Consider the following 27,600-nt stretch of genomic DNA (forward strand, 5'->3'; position numbering starts at 1 on the left):
ATATCTTGGGTATGCACACATATTGTATATCATTAAAACAGAAAACAAGGGTATTTTCTAGATTGTTTGTATTCCACTTCACGCGCCTAATCATAGAAAATATTCCACGTTGAAGTAGGTACAGACGCAGTGTGATGACGTAGAGATAGGTGCAAAAATAATAAAACAACATATACCGATAAAGTTATATTGTTTGTTGTGATGTTTTAATAAATTCTGAGGAAACTATGGATCCAGTTGGTGTTCAGTTTGCACCCATTATGTCAGAAAACCATTATGATTTACATGGACCGTTATCCAGTGGATACCCATTTGTTCAGCCAAATTTGTGGACTAATCGAGAGGACCGGAGTTACGTACCGCCGCATCAAAATAATGAGCATTTGTTACGCTCTGGAAATAATGTAGACGGCAATGAAAATATTCAAAATAAAATGGACACCCGAGAAAAAGGTAATGGGTTTAAAAGTACTTACCAAAAACAATCAATTTATTTATTTGGTTAATATATTAAGGTCCTTTTTAGTCATACAGTTCGTCAACTGTTTTTGGTTCTTATTCATTAATTGGCTTCCTGATGAAGGTAAATCCAGAAAAGCGCTTCGGATAGATGGGATTTATAAAGTGTGGTTTTTATTTTCTAAAACACAAACTGTTGTTAATTTTAATAAAATTATTGAATTGAAATTAAATAATTACAATTCAATATCATGCAATAATAAATATATAATAATAATAACGTTCTCATCGTTATTATCAGACATGGGTATAAATAGTAGATAATATTCAAATAATGATTTGAATATTACATATATATTCTTTATCTATGAGAGACGGAGTCAATTGGTTTATGTGCAGTTAAGAGTCAAGTAAATTATATATGACAAAAATAGTAGGATTTCATATATCTGAATTGCACGAGATTTTCTCGTGCAAACCCTGACTCTAAATATAAAAATAAGGAAATGTGGTATGAATGCCAATGAGACAATTATCCACCAGAGTTCAAATGACGTGGATGTAAGCAATTAAATGTCAACAACGGAAGGCCTTGGCAAAAAAATACGAAACAAGTCAAACGAAAAAAACATGCGGCTTAAATAAATCTATTAATTATAACAAATAAGGCAAATACGACAGGCATGAACCGTCGACAAACATTAGCTGCAAATGGCTGCTGAAACACTACAGTTTCTTAATAAGACCCTATAAAAAACCATTTAACGATCAAAATGAGATATGTTTTGTCTACAAGCCGTTATTTTTTCTGTAGTCCGTAATACATGATATATAAAAATGAATTTGAAATGCTAAATTGGGGGTGGATATAACCTACCAATAACGCGGCCAGGAAATACTTTATTTAATTGTTAGAAATAATTTATACCAAAATGTGTAAAAATATAAGATACCAGGTTAATTGAAGTTTGGTACTTTTAAGTACACCGAAAATATCTCTATAACAAAAATATTTCTTGTTTTAAAACTTAACCATCCCAACAGGAAAATTGAAAGATATTTGACACCGCATATTATCAAAATATTTCATACGTGTTATCAGAAATGTTGAAATTAACAGATTTTCTGACCACTAAATATTTATTTAAGAATTATATGTCCCCTGTTATCTATTTTAAGGACTGTATTAGTCATAAAATAAAACCTGTGTCTGAAATAGAAATATTTTATAAATACTGAATATTTTGTTTAAACTAAAAATATAAAATGTAGAGAAGAAAATATCTTTAAAGGCTTTGTGAACTTTGAACTAATCTTTTGAATATTCGATTATTATGTTTATTTTCAAAATTCGCATTGTAATGTCAATTTGAAAATGCGCAAATAGTTATTCTGTAGACAAGACATTTTATTGAATTATCACCTCTTACAATTTTTTTAAATAATATTACTACGTATGTTAGAATTATAAGTTTCATATTGTTTTCATCAAATAATAACAGTTGTATTTTGTATTAAATTTCGTGAGTCTTATACCAATAATATTTTTCTTTAAGAACGTTGCGGTGCGTTGTAGTTTGAAGTATAATTTGTAAATTTGTCTTATCTTGTTTCATTATTTTCTGCTTTGTACATTGCTACATGTGAATATGTTGCTGAATCTCGTCTTTACATGGGAAACTAAAGTATTGACATACACTCCTTTTCTTTTCATCACTATTAAATATGCAAATCAAAAATAGAAAAGAAGGCAAGTAAAATTAACCGTTAATGCTAGCGTCAGGACATGTTTAACTAATCTAATGGTTGTTCTAAAAAAGGAGACATAAAAACTATTTTAATTGTTGTGTATGTTTGGGGTTAAAACGCGGGTGTAAGTAGGTAACTAAGGGAAGAAAATAATATATAAAAAAAGAACTCGTTTGAATTGTTTTACATTTGTGAGTTACAAATGTATGTGCCTTTTATAGCTGGCTATGCGGTATGGACTTTGCTCATTGTGGATTGCCGTACGGTGTATCTGTTTATTTTTGTGTCATTTGGTCTCTTGTAGAGAGTTGTTTCATTGGCAATCGTACCACATATTCGTGTTTATATATTCGATATTTTGTTGTTGTATCTGAATTTAATAACTTAAAATACAACGTATGTCAAGTCACAATTAATTATTTTAAGGAATTTTCAAAACTTTTCATTGACATAAAGTCAAAGTTAGGACTCAACCCTTGATCAGTTATTGTGTAGTAGGTAAAATTGTATACTTACTCTTTATCATGAAGTGGTGGATCCAGTGGTGGGGGTGTCCGCCACTATATCTGAATGGGGACATCGAAACCATCCCTTATCCTGGGTTTGGACCCCCTTTTATAAATGGCTGCTACCGCCCTTGACTTGTATGGCTCAACTGTTATAAATGAAATATATTTAGAAACATTTGGATTGTTAACTGAGATAATATTGTGGTTGGATCATCATCTGTATGAAGTTTAGTTATCAATTGTCCATAACACTAAAGGACATCTGGAGTAAGAGGTGTACTACAAATAAATCAGCCAACGATCTTATTAGTCTTACCAAAAATGTGTGATAACTTGAGCAAACGCTTTTTAAATTGAACATCGACAAAAACAGAGAAAAACGAGAAAATTTATTACTAAATACATTTAAATACGATTCGGGGTAGGCAATACATTTCCTGCAATATTTGTATGATTCCGGACGACTGGACGACTGAATGTTGACAAAAACTTCAACAGCACTTAACTTGTAAGATAATGATTTTGTAAGGTGATAGTATGAACTATCAGTTTATTTTTCAAATTATAGAGGATAAGTAAATATACTTAAAAGTAACGGTTAAATATTTTCAGTTTAATTAAATTAAGTAAAAATTACACTTTCATCCTTAAAGTTTATCATTTTTAACTTTAATTCAAATTCGAGACATTTTTTTAAAGAGATGGGCAAATGTTCATATTCGCAGATTGGTACACATTGTCAAAGTAAATCTCAATATAAATCATCATTCAAGATTGAAGGCAAATTTGAGCGGTTTTTCTGTTTTTCTGCTGGCTGTCAACATTATTTGCTACCAATTAGAACAGATCCGGGCCCGTACACGTGGATAAGTCCGAAACCATGCAGTCATTTAGACAAAAATCTAACTGTATTTCTAATAATGTTTCCGTAAATTTTTTTAACGAATTACGTGTTTCCTTAACTGTAATTAGATTCATTAATTTACCTAAAATCTATTTGGAATTAATTTCAAACTATATTTTGAAATCAATATTTAGTGCTTATAATTGTATTTTGTGGGATTAAGATATGGACGACTTGCTGTGAGTCATGCTTTCTGTCTATTTGTATATTAACACTCGCTATAGTGGCGTACCAGTTTCTGAGGTACCAGTTTGTGAGTTTACACTTAGTACGGTGTCGTACTAGTTTGTGAGTTTACACTTAGTACGGTGTCGTACTAGTTTGTGAGTTGTTACACATGATGCATACGTGCAAATAAAAAGATGTTTTTTTTTTATTATTATCGTCAAATTTTACCCTTAGACCGTTAAAAAAACCCGTGCAATAAAACCCCCGTTCAAAAAGTATACAGACCTCCTTAAAAAAACTAAAACTAAAACAAGCAGATATATAAAAAAAAATTAATGAAAATTTTTGTTTAGAGGCGGTATTTCATAACTTTAATTAAATTCTCTCCTTTTGGTATAGGGAAGGAAAGAAGACGCAAGATTTTATATGTCTTAAAATTAATATGTTGGCGATTTGACCCAGGAAACAGAAGATCAATACTTATCTGTATTATGTATCAAGGGTAGATTTAATATAATACTTAGGATCTCATATTAACTGTTACGGTTAATCAAATACACATCATAAACTGCACGTTCCCTTATCACCATGGTGTTGCTATGATATCAGCAGACGACAATACAATATTGATTTCCGGTGGATTTGTAACCATAACAACGAAATCTATCAATAACAAAAAGATGATCCAGCGAAGATTTTTTATATATTGTAAAAGATATAATTATAAGCTTTTTATATATTATATTGAAAGACCAAGCTAACATCAAATAATGACACAAAGAAGCTTGGGTAAAGGGGTTTCAAAATGTTAACAGTTCAATACTAAATTGTGTAGTCTAGTCAGTTTTGGATTTGATCTTGTCTTAACCATTCATCTTTTAATTTGTTTTGAAATAAGAAATGTACCAAAAATGTAAATACAGGGGTGCTAACATTGATTTTTGATTTTGATTTTGAAACATTAAATCATAACTTTGTTTATATTGACATATATGTAATATGTACGATAATTACTCATCAACTTTCATACCGTCGATACTTCTTACAATGTACTTATATTTTGGCATTGCGAAATATTTCCTTTCACTAAATCCCTTGGATGTGTACTAATTGATACGTAAGTCTTGGAGAATGATTTGTTTAATAGTTGTTATTGGCTTTGAACTAGATTTTATCTCATTTCGGTGCCTTTTGTATATATTGTTTTATGTTAGTTTTTTTTTGTCTCGTGTAGACCGATTGAGTTTATTCAATTGCTAATTAATTTTACAGTTTGTTCTTATGATGTGCTAAAACACCACTATTTCAGGTTTAGGGGGGGGGGGGGGGTAGCTCACTCACTCAGGCTAATAGTTTTAACTCCTTCACATTCTGTATGGGCTTGTCCTAAGTGAGGAGACTTCATATTTTTCATGTCGGGGTCTTTTATAGTCGACTGTAATCTGGTTGTATTAAAATCAACTTGGTACACAAAAAAGAATGATTGTCAAAGGTTTGTCCGTTTATTGATTATTGTTAGGGTTCTCGTTTCTGATGAAATATAATATAGAAATACAGTTACTATTTTTTTCCGTTAAATAACTGAAATGTTACAACATTACACATCAGGGAAAATATAAAAAATAACTGAAGACAGACTTGTCTAAATAAATAAATATACTTAAAGTGATAAGAAACGAGTGACCGGTGAAATAAATAAGTTTATCCAATTATTGAACCAATGCATGTATATATCATAAACTTCGACTTCTGTGCATGATTTTGTCATTTTTTACGCAAACATATTGTATAATCGCCAATTTTTTTCTCTCTCTGTCTGTTATGAAGTGAAAATATGGCAGCTACTTAAATGTCGTGTTTAGAAGCCGAAGTTAACCCGATTAACACCTTATAACCCCGTATAACCCCGATACAAATGAATCCGGACGTTGACGCGTTCGAAGCGATAATCAGGACAACATTTGGGATGACAACAATTTCGAATGGCTCTGTAGAACTTATTTGAGTGTATATAAATATGTCAATGTGCATGCTAGTTTATTTATTCAATTATACAGTTGCTGTAAGTTTTAGATATTGCATAGAACGTTGACAAAACTGATAGATGCAAAACGCATAGACATGGTGCAATTTAATACATTTTATGAGATAAACAATGCCGAATATCTTTTTGTGCATATGAGTATTTTAAAATACCTTAAGCAATAATAAATAACTAAACGCTGAATTACTACGTGCCTTCAAATGTTCCCTGGAACTTAGAATAAACGCAATATCATACTTAAAAGGTTTTCTCTTACTGTATTGTTCGTTCCATCAAATGTGTCGCCTTCGTTGTGCGTTTTTAAATAATCACTGTACAGTTCGTGGACAAAAACCGTCACAAATCACCGATTGTCACCTTATAGTTAACAATCAACAATTAAATGTGGATATTAAGCACGTGTTTAACATGTACAATCAGATTATAGTTTATTTTAAGGACACATCCATGCGTATAGTGATCACCGGATTTTTACGAGATGGTCACGCTGTGGTCACTTTGCATACGGAAAATATATCGGCGAATTGCTTCCTGGAAGCAGCAATTCAAATAAAGTAAACTTCTTCTCAATATGAACAAATTAAAGAATTTTCTTTAGAAAAAAAGTATATGTACATATGTTTTATAATGAAAACTATCCATTTAGTTATAAAAAAACATTTCAATTTTTTTTCTAATTTGAGGTTTCTTATGACTTTAATAAGCGTCTTTAAAAAATATCATACATTATGAAATACTAGACAAAACAGATTTTCACATTGTGTTTTTTTGTGTGTATTAGTAACAATATATATTATATATAACTGAAAATAAATTAACAGAATTGGCGCAATTAGATGATTATTTTATTGGCGCAAATGATACCAATAGTTTTTGAAATTAAGTGGCGCAAAAATAGTATTGGCGTAAACAAGTTATGGCGCAAATGAGTTTATTTTTGGCGCAAAAAGATATCGCCCATTAGCTGTAGATTTTTTTCTTATTTATTTCTACATATATAACAAGAAATGTTGGAGCACATTCTTCGAAGTATTTTCATTTCACTATTACCGGTAATTGCATTTCTATTTTCCCGTATCTGAATATACATGTAGGTTTGCATTTTGTTATAAGATCTCCATTTTGTGCGATTTGTTTTTAAAGATTTATGAGCATTTTCATTTTAAATTTTTTATTATAATTTGAGATACGTAACGAATAGCGAACTTTTGGATAATTTTATAATTCAGAATGCATATCATACTTTAACAAAACCGGTATCGTCTGTAGATGACTAGTCAGTGTCGCTCGAAGTAAACAGTTGCTTAAAACGGCTAAGGAATTATACCTGCGGGTAGAAAAAAAGTAGGGCTTTGATTATTTGAATATTTGAAACATTAGCAAATTTACAGAAATGAAAGAAATGAGATGTGATTAATTACTTTGTGTTGAAGGCGTATCGAATGTTTAAGTTTTGGCATTCGTGATAAAAGTAAATGCAGAAAAACGAGTCTTATTCCAATCATACATGTTAAAATCAAATTTGATAAATCATATTCCACTTTTTAATACAGGTGCATATCGCTTCTTTCAATCAACGGGATTTTTGTTTAGCAATAGCTGCTATTCTCTATATGCGGATGAAGCATAGATATATTTAAATAAATAAGAACACATATTGTTTTGAATTACGGAATTTGATTTAATGCTATATATATAAATATAACACTGTTCTGTCGTTTAGTGTTAGTTTTGTATAAACAGTGAACATTTGCTAGCAATATCATTTCTTTTTATCTAGTTTAGCATTTGTACTTGTATGTCCACTTGTATTAAGTTGAAAGAAAATTTGGTAAAGATATATCATATGCATTACTTTTGATTAGGGGCTAGCTGAAGCACGCCTCCGGAATGTGATTTTCTCGCTGTGTGAAGAAGACCCATTGGTGGCCTTCGGCGGTTGTCTGCTCTATGGTTGGGTTGTTGTCTCTTTGACATATTCCCATATTCCCCATTTCCATTCTCAATTTTATTACTATAATACACACGATGATCCTCCATGGTCATGACAATTGTTGAATTGAATTTTTTTTACAATAAACAAGAAATTAAAGGAAAATAAATATAAACCAAATAATCGTACTACTACTACTTATCTTGATACTAAAATTATAATAAAACATGTATTAATAATAATAATAAAAATAATATATCTGGGTAATAATAACAATGATCAATTAGAAAAAAATGATAATAGAAGACCAACATGTGCGACGTTTAAAATGTATTCATTACAGTAACTTATTAATACATTATTTATTGTTTTAACATGCGTTTTGTATACAACTTTTTTTCTCCAAAACTAAAGATTGCTGACGAGAGTCGAAGGTAGGATAAGTGCCAGTTCTTGCATCTCAAAATATTTAAAAAAAATAGTTTAATTTCACAAATTATTATTATGCCGATCTGTACATGTAGATGTTATGTCTGTGGTGGTCTCTAGTTGGAAGGAGTATACATTGAATTTTGAATAGATACGAACAGGATTCGATAGAACTAAATGTATGATGGTTTACAAAATTTGTTTAAGTTTAGTATAATAAGATTTTCTAATATGTTCCTATCCTTCGAAACGAATGACATATATTCTTTTCTTTTCCATAGAAATAACTTATATAGAATAATGATATTTCTGCGATGAAATTGATTCTTTTTTTTCTCTCTAAAAACTACACTTCTTTCTTCACACAATCATGACTAAAACTACACTTCTTTCTTCACACAATCATGACTAAAACTACACTTATTTCTTCATACAATCATGACTAAAACTACACTTCTTTCTTCAGACAATCTAAAACTAAGATTTATATGTACATTTTCACTTTTCTCCTAAAAAAACTTATTAAAAATCAGTAAGAAAATAAAACTCAACATCAGTTTACAACTAAAATGTGGACATTCAAATTCCAATAACATGTGGGCGGAAATTTTGAAATTATTTTTACTATAATTTTTTAACAAACATTCATTAGTTCTGTTTATCCTCACTATCTCATATTTTATTTAACTTATTAATTCCCGTTTGTTATGGGAGAGTCTTGAAAAGTTATAACAAATGATACAAAACCGTTCAGAATAAAAAAAAATAGTGTGGTGCTAGAATTTTAACAATAGAAAATAAGGGATGCAATGTATAAAGAAAAAGAAAAATGAAATAAAAATTAAAGAATTCTGATTTGAAAGACTCCCCCCCCCCCTGATGGAAGTTTTTAAAGACTTCGATTAGCTTTACATCCCTCGCACTGTCGGTTACACCCCAATGTCAAGAACCTCTTATTTTCTTTCGACTGTATTTTAATACTTCGAAAAATCGGTATTAATTCCGTAGTAAGCATGACATGGTTAATTGTAATTAGTGTCTCGTCAGTTTTTGGCTGGATATTGGTTGTTCTATTATGTATGTTTATTATGTATGAATTATTTTTTAGTGCATTCAATAAGTGACTATTTAATAAACAAATTATTTATTAATTTATTTATCGTAAAAAATATAAATCGGAAACAATCATAGTTGGACTATATTGGACTTCGTCATTTTTGGGTAATTTTTCTTTAAAGAAGGGCTAGGTTCGCTATTTATTCTCCTATAATTCATTGGAAAAACTATTGAATTCCATTCATATCTCTAATATATATTCAGTATTGGAATGATTTTATTTTAATAATAATATAGGGTTATTGCATGAATATTCCCCAATATTCATGCAATAACCCTTTTATTGTATAGCAATATAATATTTGAAAGTAAAAAATGGTTTAAACTAAGATTTTGTCGTTGATGACGTCATGAATTTTGAAGATTTATTGCACTAGTGCAATATTAGAATTTATTGCACGCTAACTTTTGGTTACTCTCTGTGGGAAATATTATATTGCTATGCAATAATAACACATATAATAAAGATACAAAACAATTAATATGAAGGAAAGGCCATGATAGCAAGGAAATAAAGAACCATAGATGTAAACATACAGCAACAAACTTAGTAACAAGACAAACATGACTCAGGAAAACTGGAATCAGCTATTTATGGCTTTTAATATTTTATGATTCAAACAGGAAATTGATAAAAACGGCTTTGATAATTTTTCCTGTTAAGTACTATATAAAATAAAAACTCTTATTCTATCTTTATATGTCACAAATGTATTCTTGGGTAAAATGTTAAAACTATAATAATTATGTCCTGCTATATTTCTCAGTGTCTTTACCACCAAACTATCATCATAGTATGGTTTATATAATTATTAAATTTTGATCATTGTTGAAGGCTTGTTTTCGAGTACGACTAATAACTAAAAAAATATTTTTTTCCTTATTGTCCATAGATGTAAAGAAAGTACGTAATAAAAGTTCACCACACTCATGTTCTCGTATACCAGAAAAGAATGTACAGTGTAGTAAAAAATGAGTTTCAATTTCAGTCATGTTTACAGGGCAAAAAAGAGTCTGTCTTATGGTCGTTCACCAATATATAGTCCGATTTCTATCCTCGGAAGTAATATTCCACATCTGAATTGTGCTAAATGTGAGCGTTCGACTTTGGTTAAATTGATTTTACTCGGAGATCTGATGATGATGGCTTTTCTCCAAATGGTTGGAATTATACTGTTGTCATGTATAGGATATGTCTTCTCGTATCATTTTTTTTAAGTTTTAATAAAATATTTTGCATTGTATTGGCTGATTTATGCTCGAAATTTATAAAGAGTTTTTATTATCAAATATTAGATTTTTTATTCATATATATCTTGACAACCGATATGTAGAGCGAATTATTTCAATTAACATCAGTTTTCGAACTATAATAAATCAGAAGTTTCGCATGTCATGATGGTGTTGTTTTTATGTTGTACTTTCGATTTGCGAGTATCCCGACTCACAAGTCTCTTCTTTTTTAATTTAGTAATTTGTTCCCGATTAAATTATATCATTTTTTTTCAGAATGGGAAAATTGTTCTAAAGACGATATAAAGGAATGTGATAACGCTACCTCTGAACAGACCACACAAAAACAGTCGCAGGTGGCATCAACTCTCAAATGGTATGTCAGTTTCCCTATTTTATTAACTGCCTGCTTATTAAATTTGTTTTTCCCCCTTAATGATGTAATCGCACTGGAATTTCAATCTAGGACTTCTTTGTTGTAAGACGGTTTTGAAAATAGTCACTTTTCATGATCACGTCAGATAATGATGTAAACTAACCATTAACTAACAATTGCAGGACCCCGTACAGTAAAATAGGTAGGAACCATTCTCTGTGTTGTATATTAATGAAGGGTCTTTTACGAAAAGTTTTTCAATCGTTTCCAAAAATTTACAATAGTAGCGCTTCATATTCTTATACAAAATAAAATTCTTGCCACATTTAGCTGAAATGGTTTGCAGTAGAAACGTTTAGCAATGAAAATTTATGGATGTTTTTAAAATGTGTGCATTATTTTTAATGTTTTATATTATGCAGACTGAATTTTTATAAATATTTTTGAGGTTTCATAATTTGGTCTTTTGCTTGAAACACCTTGAGATATATATATATATATAAATATTTGAAATACTATACAAACTTGGATCGGTTAGGACATTTTTGATTTTTTTGTTTGAGGATTGCCCTCAATGCAGTTATAACATCTAAACTGTCACAACCTTTGGACATTTAGAGTTGTGCCAGTTCACATCGAAAACAACTATTTTCATTTGGCATATCTTTGTAATCTTTGCGCCGTGTTTGGAAATTTTAAAATTGTACCAGCGTCTGTGGTGTTCGCTTAAATTGTATAAATTTCGAGATTTAGAAGTTTCTCAGTTTGAATATTTTGACATGATTCATTTGACATCGTGCTATTGTTGAAGAAGGATATCTGTTATCCGAAATATCTAATATTTGTTCATTTTATAGTTATTTAATGGTGATGTTGTACCCTTTTTGACTTGTTATATAGTTGACCATACGCATTAACTTTTTAAACTGTTTGCAGGTTAACAGATAATTATGAACGAGCCGAGGGTGTATGTTTACCTCGGTGTGTACTGTATACACATTATCTCGACTTCTGTAAGAAAGTGAAATTTACTCCCGCCGGAGCAGCCACATTTGGAAAGGTATGTATGTACAGGAAAAATATAAATTAAACATATATCAGAAAGTCCTCCCTTATCGGACACATTAGTCCTACTCTAAACAGACCAGTTATAATCCCCAATGTCGCATGATATTTAGCACAGAAGCCTATACATATAGGTATAAAGTCTTTGATTTGATCAGGGAAACTGCCACGAGATCACCGGAGCGGTTATATAAAAATAATAAAATCAAATATTGATAATTAAACAAAAGCTGAAAACATCAGAAGATATATACATGTAACCAGGTAAAAGGAACTGTTTTTTTCCATACATGGCAAACATTTCAAAAACTAACTTATATGTTTGAAAGTAAGACAATTTATAAAAGAGGGACGAAAGATATCAGAGGGAGAGTCCAACTCATAGATTGAAAATAAACTGACAACGCCATGGCTAAAAAAAAGACAGACAGACAAATAACAGTACACAAAACACAATATAGAAAACAAAAGACTAAGTAACATAAACCCCACCAAAAACTGGGGAAGATCTGAAGTGCTCCGGAAGGGGTAAGAAGATCCTGCTATGGAGCAGGATCTGCTATAAATGTTATGTCTTTAGAAGATTGAAATCATAAGTTTATAGGTCATGCAAACACCTACCGTGCCGAGTTGGTTATAACAGAATATATCTAAATGCCTAATTTTAAAACGACTTTAACGTTTTGAGAATGCACAGTTTCTTATTTCCACTTGTTATTATATCCGTATAACGTGATTCTGTATTGTTTTAAATTTTTATATTCTTGTCTTTCATTTTTGGCTTAAATGCTTTGTCTATATGGTTTTGGGGTTTCTTTGTTACATATGACGTGGTTCTGTAGTTAAAAATCCCGTCATTGTGTTTTTGTGTCATGGTAAATTTGAATTCTTGTCTTAAGGGGTTCCTCCTGTTCTTTGTCTATATGCCTTTTTGTGCTTCTTCCTTACATATTTGTTTGTTTTTATAGTGATTCAGATTATAACATAGTGGTGACTACTGTTTTTGACAATTTTTACCAATTATGTCTATTTGTTTTGTTCACACATCGTTGGCCATAAAATGAAATTTTATGCACTGCCATATAAGTGAGAGGTTAAGCTAGTCATAAAACATATTTTCTGCATAAAAATATACCTGTAACAAGTCAGAAATATGACAGTTGTTGTCCATTCGTTTGGTGTGTTTGAGCTTTTAATTTTGCCGTTTGATTATTTGAATTTTCCTTGAAGTTCAGTATTGTTGTGATTAACTTTTTACAAGATTTTGAAAAATTTAGTAGAAATGACAACATATTTATTTTGTTTTAATGAAAGATCTTACCTGCTTTTATTATATTTTGATTTGATTTTCATAATTTTAATACGACTGTAATACACGTATTTATTGAAAATACGAAATTCATAAATCACTATTTCAATTGTTAATGAATTTTAAAATAAATTTTCAAGATTGTTTTCCAATAATCAGTGTATAAAAAGGATAAAAAAAAATGCCGCATATTAATTGTTTGAGAAGGAATAAATGTTTTGAATTAACACGAATGTAGCCCAGTTAGATTTCAAAACAATATTAATTATTTTTATTATTATTGTTACTCAGTACTAGTATGTGTATTTTGTTAACGGAAATTAATTGTATATGCCGATGGATATCCTTCAACATATTACTTTTATATCGTAATGTTATTTTGAATACCTCATCTTTATTGCATAAAAGTTTTTAAAAAATAGGACAATGTCTTTATTTGTATTTATCTCAAAGAGGCGAATTTTCTATGAACTGTCTAAAATGATTCAAATGTAAATCAAATACTAGTGTAAATTTAAATTCAGACAAAAAAAAACCCAACCCTACTAAAAAAAAATGAAAAAATAAAACACAGCAGGAGATCGTTTTGATGTTTTTCTGTTTGATGACTGAGACTGTCAACAAAGTGAAAGGTTTAGCGATATAAAACCAGGTTTAATCCACCATTTTCTACATTTGAAAATGCCTGTACCAAGTCAAGAATATGACAGTTCTTGTCCATTCGTTTTTCATGTGTTTTGTCATTAGATTTTGACATGTGATTAGGGACTTTCCAATTTGATTTTCCTCTGAGTTCATTATTTTTGTGATTTTACTTTTTTCTTTATTTTATATAAATTAAAAAAAAAGGTTCTCAATATTTTGTTTACAGCTCATCCGGCAGAAGTTTCCGAAGCTGACAACAAGGCGTCTAGGTACTCGAGGACAATCTAAGTGAGTATTATAGATTTAGAAAACGAATTGTATTTCAAAATTCAAATTAATATATTTTATCATGTAGAACGTAAATTGTTTATCATTCAAGGTAGCTCAGTCTTTAACTTTCTTTGTTGTGTTTAGTGTACTGTTGTTTCATTTTTCGTCGTTGTTCGTTTGCCATGACAATGACTATGTCAGTTTGTATCGACTTATGAAAGTGGTTTTGTATCTTTCTCCTCTCTTTTACATAATGATTGAAATTATGTACTGTCCATATATGATTCAAGGTATCGTTACTATGGCATTGGTATTATAGTTCACTCCATAGATTGTTCAAAGTATCAATGCTATTAAAATGTTAACACACTTGACTGTCCATATATAATGCCAGGTATCATTACTATGGTATTGGTATCAGTGTTAACCCCATAGATTATTCCATGTTTCATTATTGTATGGTATCATAACTATGACAATGGTATCATTGTTCGCACCATAGATTATTACAATGGTTAGACACTTGAATATCCATATTTTATTCCAGGTATCATTACTATGGCATTGGCATTAAGGAGACCTCAATATATTACCATTCTGTGTATGCAGGGAAAGGGTTGACAAGGTATGTTAGAGAGACAAACAGTTATATAAAGAAATAAATTATCTTCCAAGATTTAACAAAAAAATCAATTGAAATAAATTTTAGTTTATGGTAATTAATTTTAACACACAAATAAAACTAGGCTTTCTGTTTTTTTTTTTAATAAAAACAAACTTGAATGGTTTAAGTATTTGGTTGTGGTATGTGTTACTGTAAAGGTGATTATTGCTGGTGACAACACAATATAATCTCACAAAACTATGTAAGAGTCTTTCTATCAGGCTAGAAAAATGTAAAATGAACACACCAAAACACATAATAGATAATACCACGCATTTTATTGTAACTTAAATGTTCCCCTACAAATTCACACCTGGCTGTGTTTAACCAACACTCTAAAACTTCATATTATCGAAATTATTTCTCCTATCTGGACACACAAGAGTCTAGGTTAAAAGCTTTCAACACAAGTCAATAATAACCGAGTGCTTGTATGCTTACTATGGTCGGTTATCGCCTGTCTTTAGTTGACAGATTGCACTAAACACACCATAAACAAGAAAAATAAATTTACTAATTAGGCAGAAATCAATAAGAAGTCGTGTCCCCTTATCGACAGTTCTGACAACTTGTCCGTTTAATCTGAATTTGAATAAGTAGAAATTGGTTTAAATTGCTTTTAAGTGGGTTTATCTTTGTCAACATATTGTGCAGGTGGTGTATTCTATATACCCTCTGTAATATCAGTTAAATGTAAAATATATTATGAAACCCTACAAAAATGCAAAATGGTTTTGAATCGTTTATAGTTTAAGGATTGCCATTAAATATGTATTTGTTTTTCTTTTGTAAGCCCAATTACTGCATAATTATGTTGTTTTCGTTTAATCAACTATCAAAGATAGTTTCATGTTGTTATCCCAAGCAGGCAAAGCTTGTTCACGTAACATTCACATCAAATAAGATCACGAAAAATTCACGCGAACAATATTTTGGCTGTGAATGGGCTGTTGCTTTTGTTGTTGTTTTCTTTATAAACCATTTAACTGTATCGATGATTTGTTGTATTTGTTTTGTAAGAACATATACTTCCTTTATATGTTTTTTTATATCTTAGTCAATACTTTTTTTAAGAAGTGCCATCACAATTAGAAGATATTTAAACATACAAAAATTAATGTTCGATATTAATACAATTTATTTTTTCTTTCATAGATTTTCTGGTGTGAAGATCAAAACAGAGGTAAAAATCTTTTTATTGTGATGGTTTATTTTAAGGTGAATTCATATGCAGAAGATCTTCTGTGCTTTTTTTACTCGAATAAGGCTCTTAATGGAACATAGACTTAGATTGATACTAGACGGTTGTGTTAGATTTCGGTAAAATTCTTGAATCATTTCATCGCGCAAAATACACCATTTATAAGCCTGAACTATTAAGTTTTCATAAATCTGATTTAGTGATTGATAAATACATTGTTGTTTTTTTGCTTTCATCACAAACTATATAAAAATGAAAATAAAAAAGTAGTCGAAGAGCAACCAGAATCTATGGAATAAAAAAATCCAAATGAGCAAATGTCATTCACATGTTAAACCAGAATTTTGTACTTAATAGCAAATTTTACTTAAATTTCAAGTAAAGAAATAATTGCTTGGCATTAAAAATGCAGATGAAAGTGTGTATAGTAATTTTAGCCTTTATCGATGATGAAAATGTTCGAGTACTTGCAAAAAGACCACATAGCTACACAGCAAGCGTCATATTTTGGAATGTAATATACAAATATATTCGTCTTGATATCAAACCTAAAACATTTTAAGGAATTTCAAGTCCTTCTAATTATCTCGTGAAGTAAGTGTTCTAAACTTGACAACAAAGACAGTACACAAAGATATGAAGCATCCCTGAGTGAGAGAGTTATCTCCGTGTTTGAACAATTCTGTAACGTGTCCGTTTGTGATGATAAATTATAAGATTAAATGACCAAACAAATCACACGTGAGATACGACACCTTTCTTTAAATAGCTCTGCTACTCTATAGAATATTGCCTATAATTACAAAGATGCTGATAAATATTCACATTAAGATGTGAAAGGTGTACTTGGATAACGAAGAAAATGATTTGTGTATAGGAGATTGAAGAATGTTATCATTTTCTGTTCGATATCGCTAGATTGATAACATTTTTAATCCTGATGTCAACAATTAAAGCAAATATAGTTACAATATATCACAACACATTTATAAGAAGTTTACTTTATACTGACACATTAAATCGCCACTTTACCTTTATATCTGAATCACACGAATAAAGTATATATCTTTTATCTTGGATGTACGCATTAAGTATATACGTAATTGATTACAATGTTTATGAAACATGCAATGACATTTGATACATGTACTTATATTTGAAATATAATTGATACTAACGATTTATTATTATTTTCTTTTAATTCGGTAACAGGGATCAAACAGAAAGTACTCTTTAAGTTCAAAAACTGGGACGTTACTACCAGAGTTTCCTGATGCTAGCAATCTTATCTTAGAAGAAGGCGTCGAACGGGACAAGGTAGCTAAATATCACAAGAAAGCAACCTACAAAATAATAAAGTGGAAAACGATAACATAACAGACAAAAACATCAATTGAATGATCAAAAATTGATTGACATAAGAGCCTGACATTTTGAAAATTGAATATTAAAATAGTCAAATATTAATAATAAATAAGAATATGATTTGTATTTCAGCATTTCCCTAAAAATTGAAACATCAATTTCTAAACTTTATTTGGCAAAGATGACTTGAATTTAGAATGACCGCCTTGTAACAAACACATTTTGTAACTTAACAAAACAAGATGTTATTATACGCATACCTCGAAGAAAACATAAGCTAGTAAACTGGAGCAATATTTTGATCAGCCACCAACGGAAAATACTTACACCAGAAGACATATTTGATTTATACTATTTAGACAATGAAAGAAACAACGCTGACTTAAGTCCAATTTTGATTTTAAAATTATGCGAAAAAAAAGTTTTGAACGCGTGTAAAAAAAAAAAAAAAAAAAACTTACAAAAAGCACAAAATCAAAATCAGTTAAAAACATAATTAAGAATAAAATATTATTTTTAATTTATTAAAATAAATGAAAAACATTTTATCATCAAATACTATATTAATAGTGTTTTTATGTTAATATATTTGTTAAAATCGAAAAACAAAAACATTCTGAAAATGAATATATTTATAGAAAATATTCTGTTACATATGTTCACAAACTGTTTCAGTTTACGTTGAAATGAATGAATGAATGAATACTTTATGAATACTTTATTCTCTTAAAACAATTGTTACAGAGAACATATACATATTAACAATATACAAACTTATATAGCATGTGTGAATTACATATACATATATAAAGTGAACTATGTTTAACTCCATCACACAGTATTCTGTATTGCAATTCCGTAGCATAAGCCATATCATGACACACACTCACACAAGTTCCTATATAAAAAGGAAGATGTGGTATGATTGCCAATGAGACAACTATCCACAAAAGACCAAAATGACACAGACATTAACAACTATAGGTCACCGTATGGCCTTCAACAATGAGCAAAGCCCATACCGCATAGTCAGCGCATGTATCAATACAACGACTAAAAATAACACTCTGTACATTTCATCCGTTTGAAGTAATTCTCTGGATTAACTTTTACTGGTAACACTGAAACCAAAACAATATAGTATTGAGTATAGTATAAACACAGATATGTTTCTGCACAATTTAAACGTTAATGGTTTTATGAAATGTTGTCCCCTTATTTTGAAGCTGTACACTTTTATCCTGATGTATAGAACGCATTGTCAAAGAATTCTGGACACAGTGATCAGTGCTAACTTTGACGAGGTTCGTATAATTTGTCAGTTGAAATTCGCTGAAATCAAAATCTGATTCGTTTATTACTTCAAATCACCTTGCTGATAGTTCTAAACGTTTTACTTATTTGAAAAAATTGAAATATCTACAGATATATATATATAAAACTAATTGTTATTTTTGCGCTCATCGTATCACGTATTAATAACTCGAAAATAATTTTGGTAGAAATATCGGGGATGATTGTAGTTATAAAAAGTACCAGGATTATAATTGTTATAAAGCCAAACAAGTACAAGGTTGAAGAGCATTGAATGACCCTATGCATAACAAACTATATCAAATACACGTGCAGATACAAAATCAAAAAAGGAATAAGAAAGATATACAAATAAACTCATCAAAGATAATAAGTTTACAATTTGGTACGTCAGTACAGTCTTTTCGTCTACACGAGACTCTCCAACGGCGCTGCCAAATCAGATTAATTCAACATTACGTAATGTCTTCTCTAGAATTATTTAGTTTACTTGACTGAGCATAATTTTTCCACAAATGACAAATGGTAGGAAGACTGTTTAGGCTAGTTTTCTTTGAAGTGATTACAAAGGCGGATATTTTGACGAAACCGTGCACGTAGCATAACAAATCTTGTTTAATTGTGTTATTTTTGATCTTGAGCATTTCCAAATTTCAGATACTTCTTAATCATTATATTTTTGTTGGACAAAAACGTGATATATTATGCCTTACTCTTTTTTATTTACTATATAATTTACAGGTACAAAACTTCTTATTACATTTTTGGCAAGGAATGCCAGAGCATCTATTAGATATTTTAAAAGCTAGCATGATCGCTGATATCATTGGGTTATGCGATTCAATATTGTACAAGGTAAGATTTGTCAAAGGCGACCAAACTTGAAACCTTTAATATTAGTTGACTAATTAGTCAATTTTCTCCAGTCATCTCATTGTTCAGATCATAAACGTCACAACGATACAGTCAAGACGGAGTGAATTTAAGTTTCAAATTTAACTGTGAAGCACGAACTTATATCTATTCTCAGGAAAAGATTAGATAAATTCGATCTTTCATTTATGTGATTTGTTTCGATACGTCCTGGGCATGGTCGCTTTTTTCATAGCAAAATCAAAAGAAAATTGGGAAATTTAAATAGGAAGCCAACTTTATGTTGATTGTAAAATAAACTTTATCAACTGTTCGAGGAAAGTAACGATAATGACCTCTTGAATAACTAGTGCAAGAAGTTATGTGACAGGAGTTATATTTTGAAATTAATGACCTAGTTAAGATTATTGGTATAATACTAGTGTATCTTGATTCAAGTCAACATACTGTATGTCATATTATACGGTTTTGTGTTAAACATATTTATAATAATATTTTCCATTTGATACTCGTTCAAAGAATCTTATTGTTTGGAGTGCAACTGTAAACTATTCTTTTATAATTTTCACAGGTTATGATAGACGTTCTTATTCCTACCACCATCCAAGATTTACCTGAAAGGTAAGGTTAAAGTAGCAATTTCATAAACTACCTATCAATGCAAAATAATTCTACAAACATTTTGAACTTGAGTTTCATACTATAACGTAAGTAAGTCGTGCTAAAATCATGTTAATTTCGAAGCACTGACTACTTAGCTGATTCTTATTAGAAAAATAATCGAGAAATAAGAGATTAACCTCGCCTTTGGATATTAGCAACTTACAACTGAAAAACATATATATAAAAACAAAAAAATAAGACAACTGCTATTTATTGGTTAGAGTGTTATGAGTGTAAGACTACTTTTTAAAGTTTGCTTGTTATTGGTACTTTTGCAGGAATTACCTACCGATTGTGCCATAATTTTTGGCATTCATACCTTTTATATCTATTTGTTTTTCTCACACCTTTTTGTCAATATAATTGAATTGTGATACAAGTTAGAGGTTTAGCTAGCTATAACACCAAGTTAAATCAACCATATTATATATAAGAAAAGGAATATACGAAGTCACTCGTTTCAGGTTATATATGAGTTTGCCATTTGAAAAGTGACTTTTGGTTAACTTTTTTTGACATTGTTTTTTTTTAATACAGTTCTATAAAAGTTTGCTTCTCCTTTTGATTGCAGATAAATATTTTGATCAGTTATTTATACATATGGTAAGTACTTTATCGAAAGTAAAGACAAGGACAACACGCACAGGAATTAATTTGGCTGAAATTCTACAAATTTTGCTTTTCCAAACTTTTATGATTTCACCATATTTCAGTTTAGCTGCAGAATTGAAAATGTTTGTGAAGAAATTGCCATACTGGATAGAGATTGCTTTAGAGGACTCACCAGAACATTTGCTCAATAAAAAGATAGAAGGTAGACTTATAGATTATTGAATAAAAAATGCAGTGAAATATCAAATAAGATTCGTACATAATCATTTGTAGTTAGATATCGAATTGGACTGTACTATGCAATGATCAGATAAATATTAAACTGAAATATGAGGGAAAATGCATGGCAGTGTATGAGGCATACAAGTAGAAAGATGTAGACATTCAAACTCAAAGAAGTAAACAATCTCCCAACGCCATGGCTAAAAGAGACAAACAACAGTACACAAAACACATCAAAGAAAACTAAAGACTGAACAATTACTTGGATTTCATACAAAATATAAAGTACATGGAATTGATCGGATAACTATGTAAGTTAAATAAAAAAATAATCCTTTATATTTGCTGTCAAAATACACAAAACGGATAACACGAATAAAAAAGTCACAGTCAGTAAAACAACATTGAAAGAAAGAAAAAAATCAACGTCAATATATAGACAACCATTCAACAATCAATGGTCCAGACAGCTAAACTTGGTACAAGGACATCTGCTTTGGATCAGCCAGCTTTACAAACTGTTAACTGTATATTTTAAAAATCAGTTAATTTACTTCGATGAAGATTATAATTATTTGAAATGGTATTTTTTTTTCAGTTACAAAAGGATTCATTCAAAGCATAAAAAGACAAATATCTTTTATACAGTTAGCTCAAGTATGTACTTTATGACAAATTAATTAACTTTTACTGCCAACATGGTTTTAAATTTCAAGCAACCCGAAGGAGAGGGAATATAGCGGCATGCTTCTTCTTCTTGAGACACTCTCTTCCTTATTTGGATGTTGATAAATAATTGAAAACATTTGTAAAGTAGTATTTGAAAATGATGATACATAAAAGCTCACAAAAGACTCAAAGATGATAATTTGCTATAAGTCTAAATCAGTTCATGTTTAATAATTGATCAGATGGACATTGTTTTGACTTTGAAAGATATATTGATGATTATTATGAAAAAACTAGAATAACAAAACTACAAAACGCCATGGAAAATTCAAAACGAAAACTCTCTAATCTAATGATCAATAGAAAACTCAAAAGCTCAAACACATAAAAACGATGGGAAACAAATTTCATATTCCTGTCTTGGTAAAGGCATTTCCTTATTTAGAAAATGGTGGGCTAAACTTACTTTTAGATTTAGCTAAATCTCTCGTGAAATTCCATTATATTGGCATCAATGTGTTAGCAAAACAAACAAAAATAACTTTTTCTTCATAGACAACAAGGGGCGTTTTGATGAATCACGATTTGGCCAACCAGATGATAGAAGATATAGCGGAAATAAACTTTTTGGAGATATGTTGTCAAGCTGGATTTATAGAACCACATTCTACCGAAACATTCAGGGAATCAATACAAGACTGTAAGTCATACACAGAATTAATGAATTTCATAGAAACTCGTCAAAAATACCAGGCCTATAATTTTGCGTTTTTTGTCTTTAGACTTATAAAATGGTCTCGAATCATACAGTTGGAAGGCTAGATCAAATATGAATTAAAAATCAAAATTATAGAATAACATTTGTACTTGAATCTAACATACTATATATGATAAGATTTTATCAAATGTAATAAAAAAAAATAGTAAATGTGTTTCTTACTTTACAAGTTTTTTTTTTTTTTTAAATATGACAAATATTTTATTAAACACAAAAGAACCTCATGTTGCCTAGTCTTCAGTTTTCTGTGAATTAAAGAGATGGATGATACTTGAGGGATAATTCAAATTTATTACTCGAAGATAAAACTGATAAGTCTATGACTACAAACGTAAAACGAAAAATTAACAAACAACATAAAATACACAATAAATAGAAAAGTAGAGACAATGCTAACCCCATAAAAAACCGGGGTTTATCTCAAAAGGTACGTGTCACCTGATGTATTATGAGTGTTGTGCTTTTTAGAATGTTATCCGTCTTTGTGGTTGTTTGTGTTTTAATCCGTGCTATGGTTCTTTCTAGCTTTAGTCCATGATTTCCTCTTGGTTATTTCTTTACCTTAAACCAAATAATTCAAAATACGATATGTTTCCTTGTAGTTTTTGATGAGTTCCAGAATCTTCTTACAAAACAAGCCCCTATAGAAGGTTACACAGAATGGCTGGATACAATTATTGATACATGTGTTTTACAGGTAAGAATGGGTGTATGTGATTATCGAGAAATGTATGTTATATAGACAATTGTATGATAGTCATCACTACATGTATCTCTACAACTCACGTTGATGAGTACAGCCATTAATACACGTGAGTTACAGATAAAAATTGAGGCATTCAAATATTCATACACGTCACGTGTATTTCAATTAGAATCGCTTATTATATATTTTTTTTCATATTGGCATTACCATCGACACTCTAGTTGCTCCGAAAGAGTAGGCAGTTTCTTCTGTATTACTAATACCGTGATGATCATAACGACAAAATAAAATTCATCGCATTTTGAGATATCACACACGAGGAAAAGGAGGCGACATTGGAATTTGGAACTTTGTCGTTGAACAGTGTTATTATTTATTATCTACATCCACTGAAACATTTAAATAATAATGAAATGGATTTGTTTTTTGTAAATTTTAGTTAGTCTGTTTTTTGCGCTACGTTGACACAAGCAAAGTTTAAAATCAAAACAATAATGCTTAACCATTTTTCAGGCAGGTAAATCGAGTAAACTGACTTTCCGTGACAAAGCAGCGAGGTTTCTATTACAGTGGACAGTGTTCAGTTCTTTATTTATGAGAGATATGACATTACATAGTGCTACAAGTTTTGGTAAGTGTATTATAAACATTTAAAATAAGTTGTGAGTTTACATCATGGGGACAGTTTATTCATAAATAATACTCTAGGAGATGAACTTCTATTATTTTTATTCAAACAGAGTTGCGAATAAAACTCTGTTAAAGTCATTAGAAACGAGTGACTGGTGAAAAATAATGTTTATCCTATTCTTGAACCAATGCATGTATATATCATAAACTTAGTCCTCTGTGCACGATTTTTATCATTTTTAACACAGATATATCGTATAATCGTCAATGTTTTTTCTCTCTGTCTGTTATGATCGAACAAATATGGCTACTCATTAAATGTCGTGTTTTGAAGCCGAAGTTTACCGATTGTCACCTTATAGTAAATAATCAACAAAAGCATGGGTATTTAGCACGTGTTTAACATGTACAATCAGGTAATTGTTTATTTTAATGACATATTCATGCGTATTGCTATCACTGGATTTTACGAGAAGGGTCACGCTTAGGTCATTATGCAAACGGAAAATATGTCGGCGAATTGCTTCCTGGCAGCAAGCAATTAAAAATAAGTAAACTTCTTCTTAATGTGGACAAATTAAAGAATTTTCCTCAGAAAAAAGTATATGTACATGAGTTGTATAATGAAAACTATCCATTTAGTTTTAAAAAAACATATGCATATTTTTTTTCAATTTGAGGTTTCATATGACTTTAAATAAGATACTTTTGAAATCTCAAAGCAGTGTAATGCAAGAACCTTTTGACGATTAATATGCCAAACATTTATATTTTTTGTGCCTATATGCAGGTGATTGATATGTTCCCCTTATGCATACACGAAAATAATATTATTTGATTTACTAACTTTTACTAACAATAATGTGTTTACAGGATCTTTCCATTTAATTCGTTTGATGTTTGACGAGTATGTCTTCCTCGTCATGGAAACTCAACAACAACAATCCAAAGATCAAGTTCTCCAGAAAAATTTGAAACGAATCATGAAGAATGCAGGTATGTGTAATATAGTGGCATGTATCGTATAGTTACTGGGTACATTTATCGCATTATAGATATTATTGGTCTTTGTAACCTTCTGATAATATACTTACACGAGACTTATATTTTTCATGGTTTACTTTTATAAATTGTTTCTTGGTTGGAGAGTTGTCTAATTGGCACTTATACCACATCTTCCTATTTCATATATATTGTATCATATATGTATTCAGAGAAGTTATACAAGTCCAATAATATCCATCATTTAGAATTATCGGACATGGATAGTTGCAACCAGTGATATATAATTATACCTCTTTCAAGAAAAAAAGTTAAAGATATTTAATTTAGCAACAAATTTCATATCTTGTTACTGTGAAAAACAAATTTTGTTTTAATTTCAAATAATTAATAGAAGTAGGCTAGCTCCACGACAGGTATTTATAAAAATGCAGATATTTTTAGTGCTTTTGATAGATTTATGTAAATTATGATGGAAATCTTGATATATATGAATAAGATATTATTTCCAAAAGGTTTTATTTTGCTGTCTTTGTATATTCTGTATTCTTTCAAATACATGTATCCATAATCGTTTCAATCTTATTACTCGTGTGTGAGTCAATTGATCCATTAATATCTTATTATCCTCATCCGAACGCTTTACACAAAGCACTCCACTTAAAGTATACACGACAACTTTATCATTTTGAGCATACTTAACAGTAACTTTTATACATCTAAATCTTTCAGAGGAAATAAAGACACAGGCAAAACATAGAACACCTTCATCTAAGTTGCAACATTCACCAAAGAATAGAAAGCGTAAACATAGCGATGAACAATACGAAAGCACAGGTATTTATTTGTTAGAAATATTACACATTTTCCACATTAAATAGTTATTTAGTTTGTTTAGCCCGAATCCCTATAAGTTCGAACAAGTCATGAAAGTCCATTTTTTGCAGAGACCTCCATGGCAATAATCGATCGGTTTTTGACAATGAAAACACTATCTTTTATTCCTAAAGCGCTTTTCTTGATTAAAAATCATCAAGAACGCTAAAACCAAAACATTTTACAACCAAGGATGTAAATTAAAAAGCCTACGTTTGAACATTATTTATTAGTTAAACAATTCATCCTCCTTTTGATATTTACATACAATTTTTATTTTTCATACTTTAGATGAAGCAGACATTAGAGGTCAGGATGAACACAGACACATCTTGCCAAATAATAACAATTACATGCCAATGGCTGGAACAGCGTTTTCTAGACCTGTTCCGTCAAGTATTCGTGATCCGTGTTCTTTATCATTCGCCGAGGAGTCCTGCCGAGGAAATGTGACGAATCCGTCCCTGTCTTTGTCGCCACTTAAACATTATACACCCTTTAATAGTGCTTCATTTGACAGACCTACTTATTTATCTCAATACGGACTAAACTCTTACAATGACATAATAGGAACCGGAAGTAGTCTTACAGCGACCAGAATGCAACCGTACACGGACTCTCATTCTCAATCATTTAGTCATATTCCATTTAGTGCTAGCATGCCTCAGCCTCCGAGTGCGTACTGGACATCAGACAGTCGACCACATACCTATCATGATCATTATACACCGTATAGTTATAACAAACTAACAACTCCGTATGAAACTCTGAACAAAGGATCGTTTCTAAGGGGTGCCGCTTACCAGGACGTTCTGAACAGAGCCACATTAGAATCCCATCGACCATACTATAGAAGTCATCATGATTATAACCAAGGTAAGTCATGCTATTTTTTATGAATGTTATTCTTGCCGATCGGATCATATACTTGTCATCCAGGAACTTGAATCTTTAAAAAGTACAGACGGAACATGTTCAGCGTGTAAGTCAAACCTATACACTATTTCGACAGTAATAAGAAAGAACATACGAAACCTTTTACCTGATATACACCGTTACATTTTTCCTGGAAAACACACCACTTTTACCAAGTATTTAAAGTAATGAATAGAAAAAATGCAATACCGTTAAAAGAAATCCCCATTAAAACTTAAATTTAAATGGCATCAAACAATAAATAACCAATGAATAATATATGTACATGTTGAGTATATTCAGTATATAATACACACAAATAAAAAAATGATATTCCAAATACAAACACATAAAAATGCTACAGATAAAAAACTACAGCGACAACTAAAAAGAAATACTGACATAATATCAGACCGATATCGCAGAACTATAAACTAATAGTTATTTGCATCCACGCCAGTGTGTTGATTAAAACTTTCCTAAACAAACATAAATCTTAAGATTTCCAGATAGTCCCCAACAAATAAAAATGCTACTGATACAAAACTACAGCGACAAATAACCTATCTGCTGTTTGGGCCTTTTTTTCAACAAGATTTTCAGCAGTTAACATGTTTGAAATAACTTAAAAATCATTTGTTAATTGCTTGTTTCCTATATTTTTTCAGTAAATGGTCATTTATCTGTGAACGGTTACAACAGTACGTTTATGGATATAGCTCAACCATCTCCACAATACGGCCGCCAGGAGTCGCTGTTTTACCAAGATGATCTGTATTCAGGGACTATAGGCACGCCATTCTCTACAATGACAAAGCCATATTTAACAGCAACATTTAGATAAAATAATTGTTTCTGATATTGATTTGCTCAAACTATAAATAAAATTATTTATTGCTTA

At 30.3% G+C, this 27,600-nt stretch overlaps 1 protein-coding gene across 1 annotated transcript; it reads left to right on the forward strand.

The window, feature by feature from the left end:
- LOC143082122 (DNA-binding protein RFX6-like) lies at window positions 1–27,600 on the forward strand. The gene is made up of 19 exons (XM_076257680.1): window positions 1–453; window positions 10,821–10,920; window positions 11,857–11,980; window positions 14,166–14,227; window positions 14,757–14,834; window positions 16,029–16,056; window positions 17,287–17,391; window positions 18,666–18,743; window positions 19,495–19,608; window positions 20,198–20,247; window positions 21,003–21,103; window positions 21,722–21,780; window positions 22,348–22,492; window positions 23,173–23,267; window positions 23,790–23,907; window positions 24,780–24,902; window positions 25,641–25,745; window positions 26,076–26,660; window positions 27,368–27,600. Exons 1-19 carry the CDS (start codon window positions 228–230, stop codon window positions 27,541–27,543), a joined length of 2,472 nt encoding a protein of 823 aa, XP_076113795.1. The 5' UTR covers window positions 1–227; the 3' UTR covers window positions 27,544–27,600.

Source organism: Mytilus galloprovincialis, chromosome 7, assembly GCF_965363235.1.
Source record: "Mytilus galloprovincialis chromosome 7, xbMytGall1.hap1.1, whole genome shotgun sequence".
In the NCBI taxonomy this organism is placed as follows: Eukaryota; Metazoa; Mollusca; class Bivalvia; order Mytilida; family Mytilidae; genus Mytilus; species Mytilus galloprovincialis.

What these genes read in the sequence shown, in the direction of transcription:
- LOC143082122 (XM_076257680.1), top strand. Translation starts at nt 228, where the DNA reads ATGGATCCAGTTGGTGTTCAGTTTGCACCCATTATGTCAGAAAACCAT. An exon ending in ACATAGTGCTACAAGTTTTG is followed by an intron (nt 23,908 to 24,779) that starts GTAAGTGTATTA and finishes ATGTGTTTACAG; the next exon opens with GATCTTTCCATTTAATTCGT. An exon ending in TCATCATGATTATAACCAAG is followed by an intron (nt 26,661 to 27,367) that starts GTAAGTCATGCT and finishes ATATTTTTTCAG; the next exon opens with TAAATGGTCATTTATCTGTG.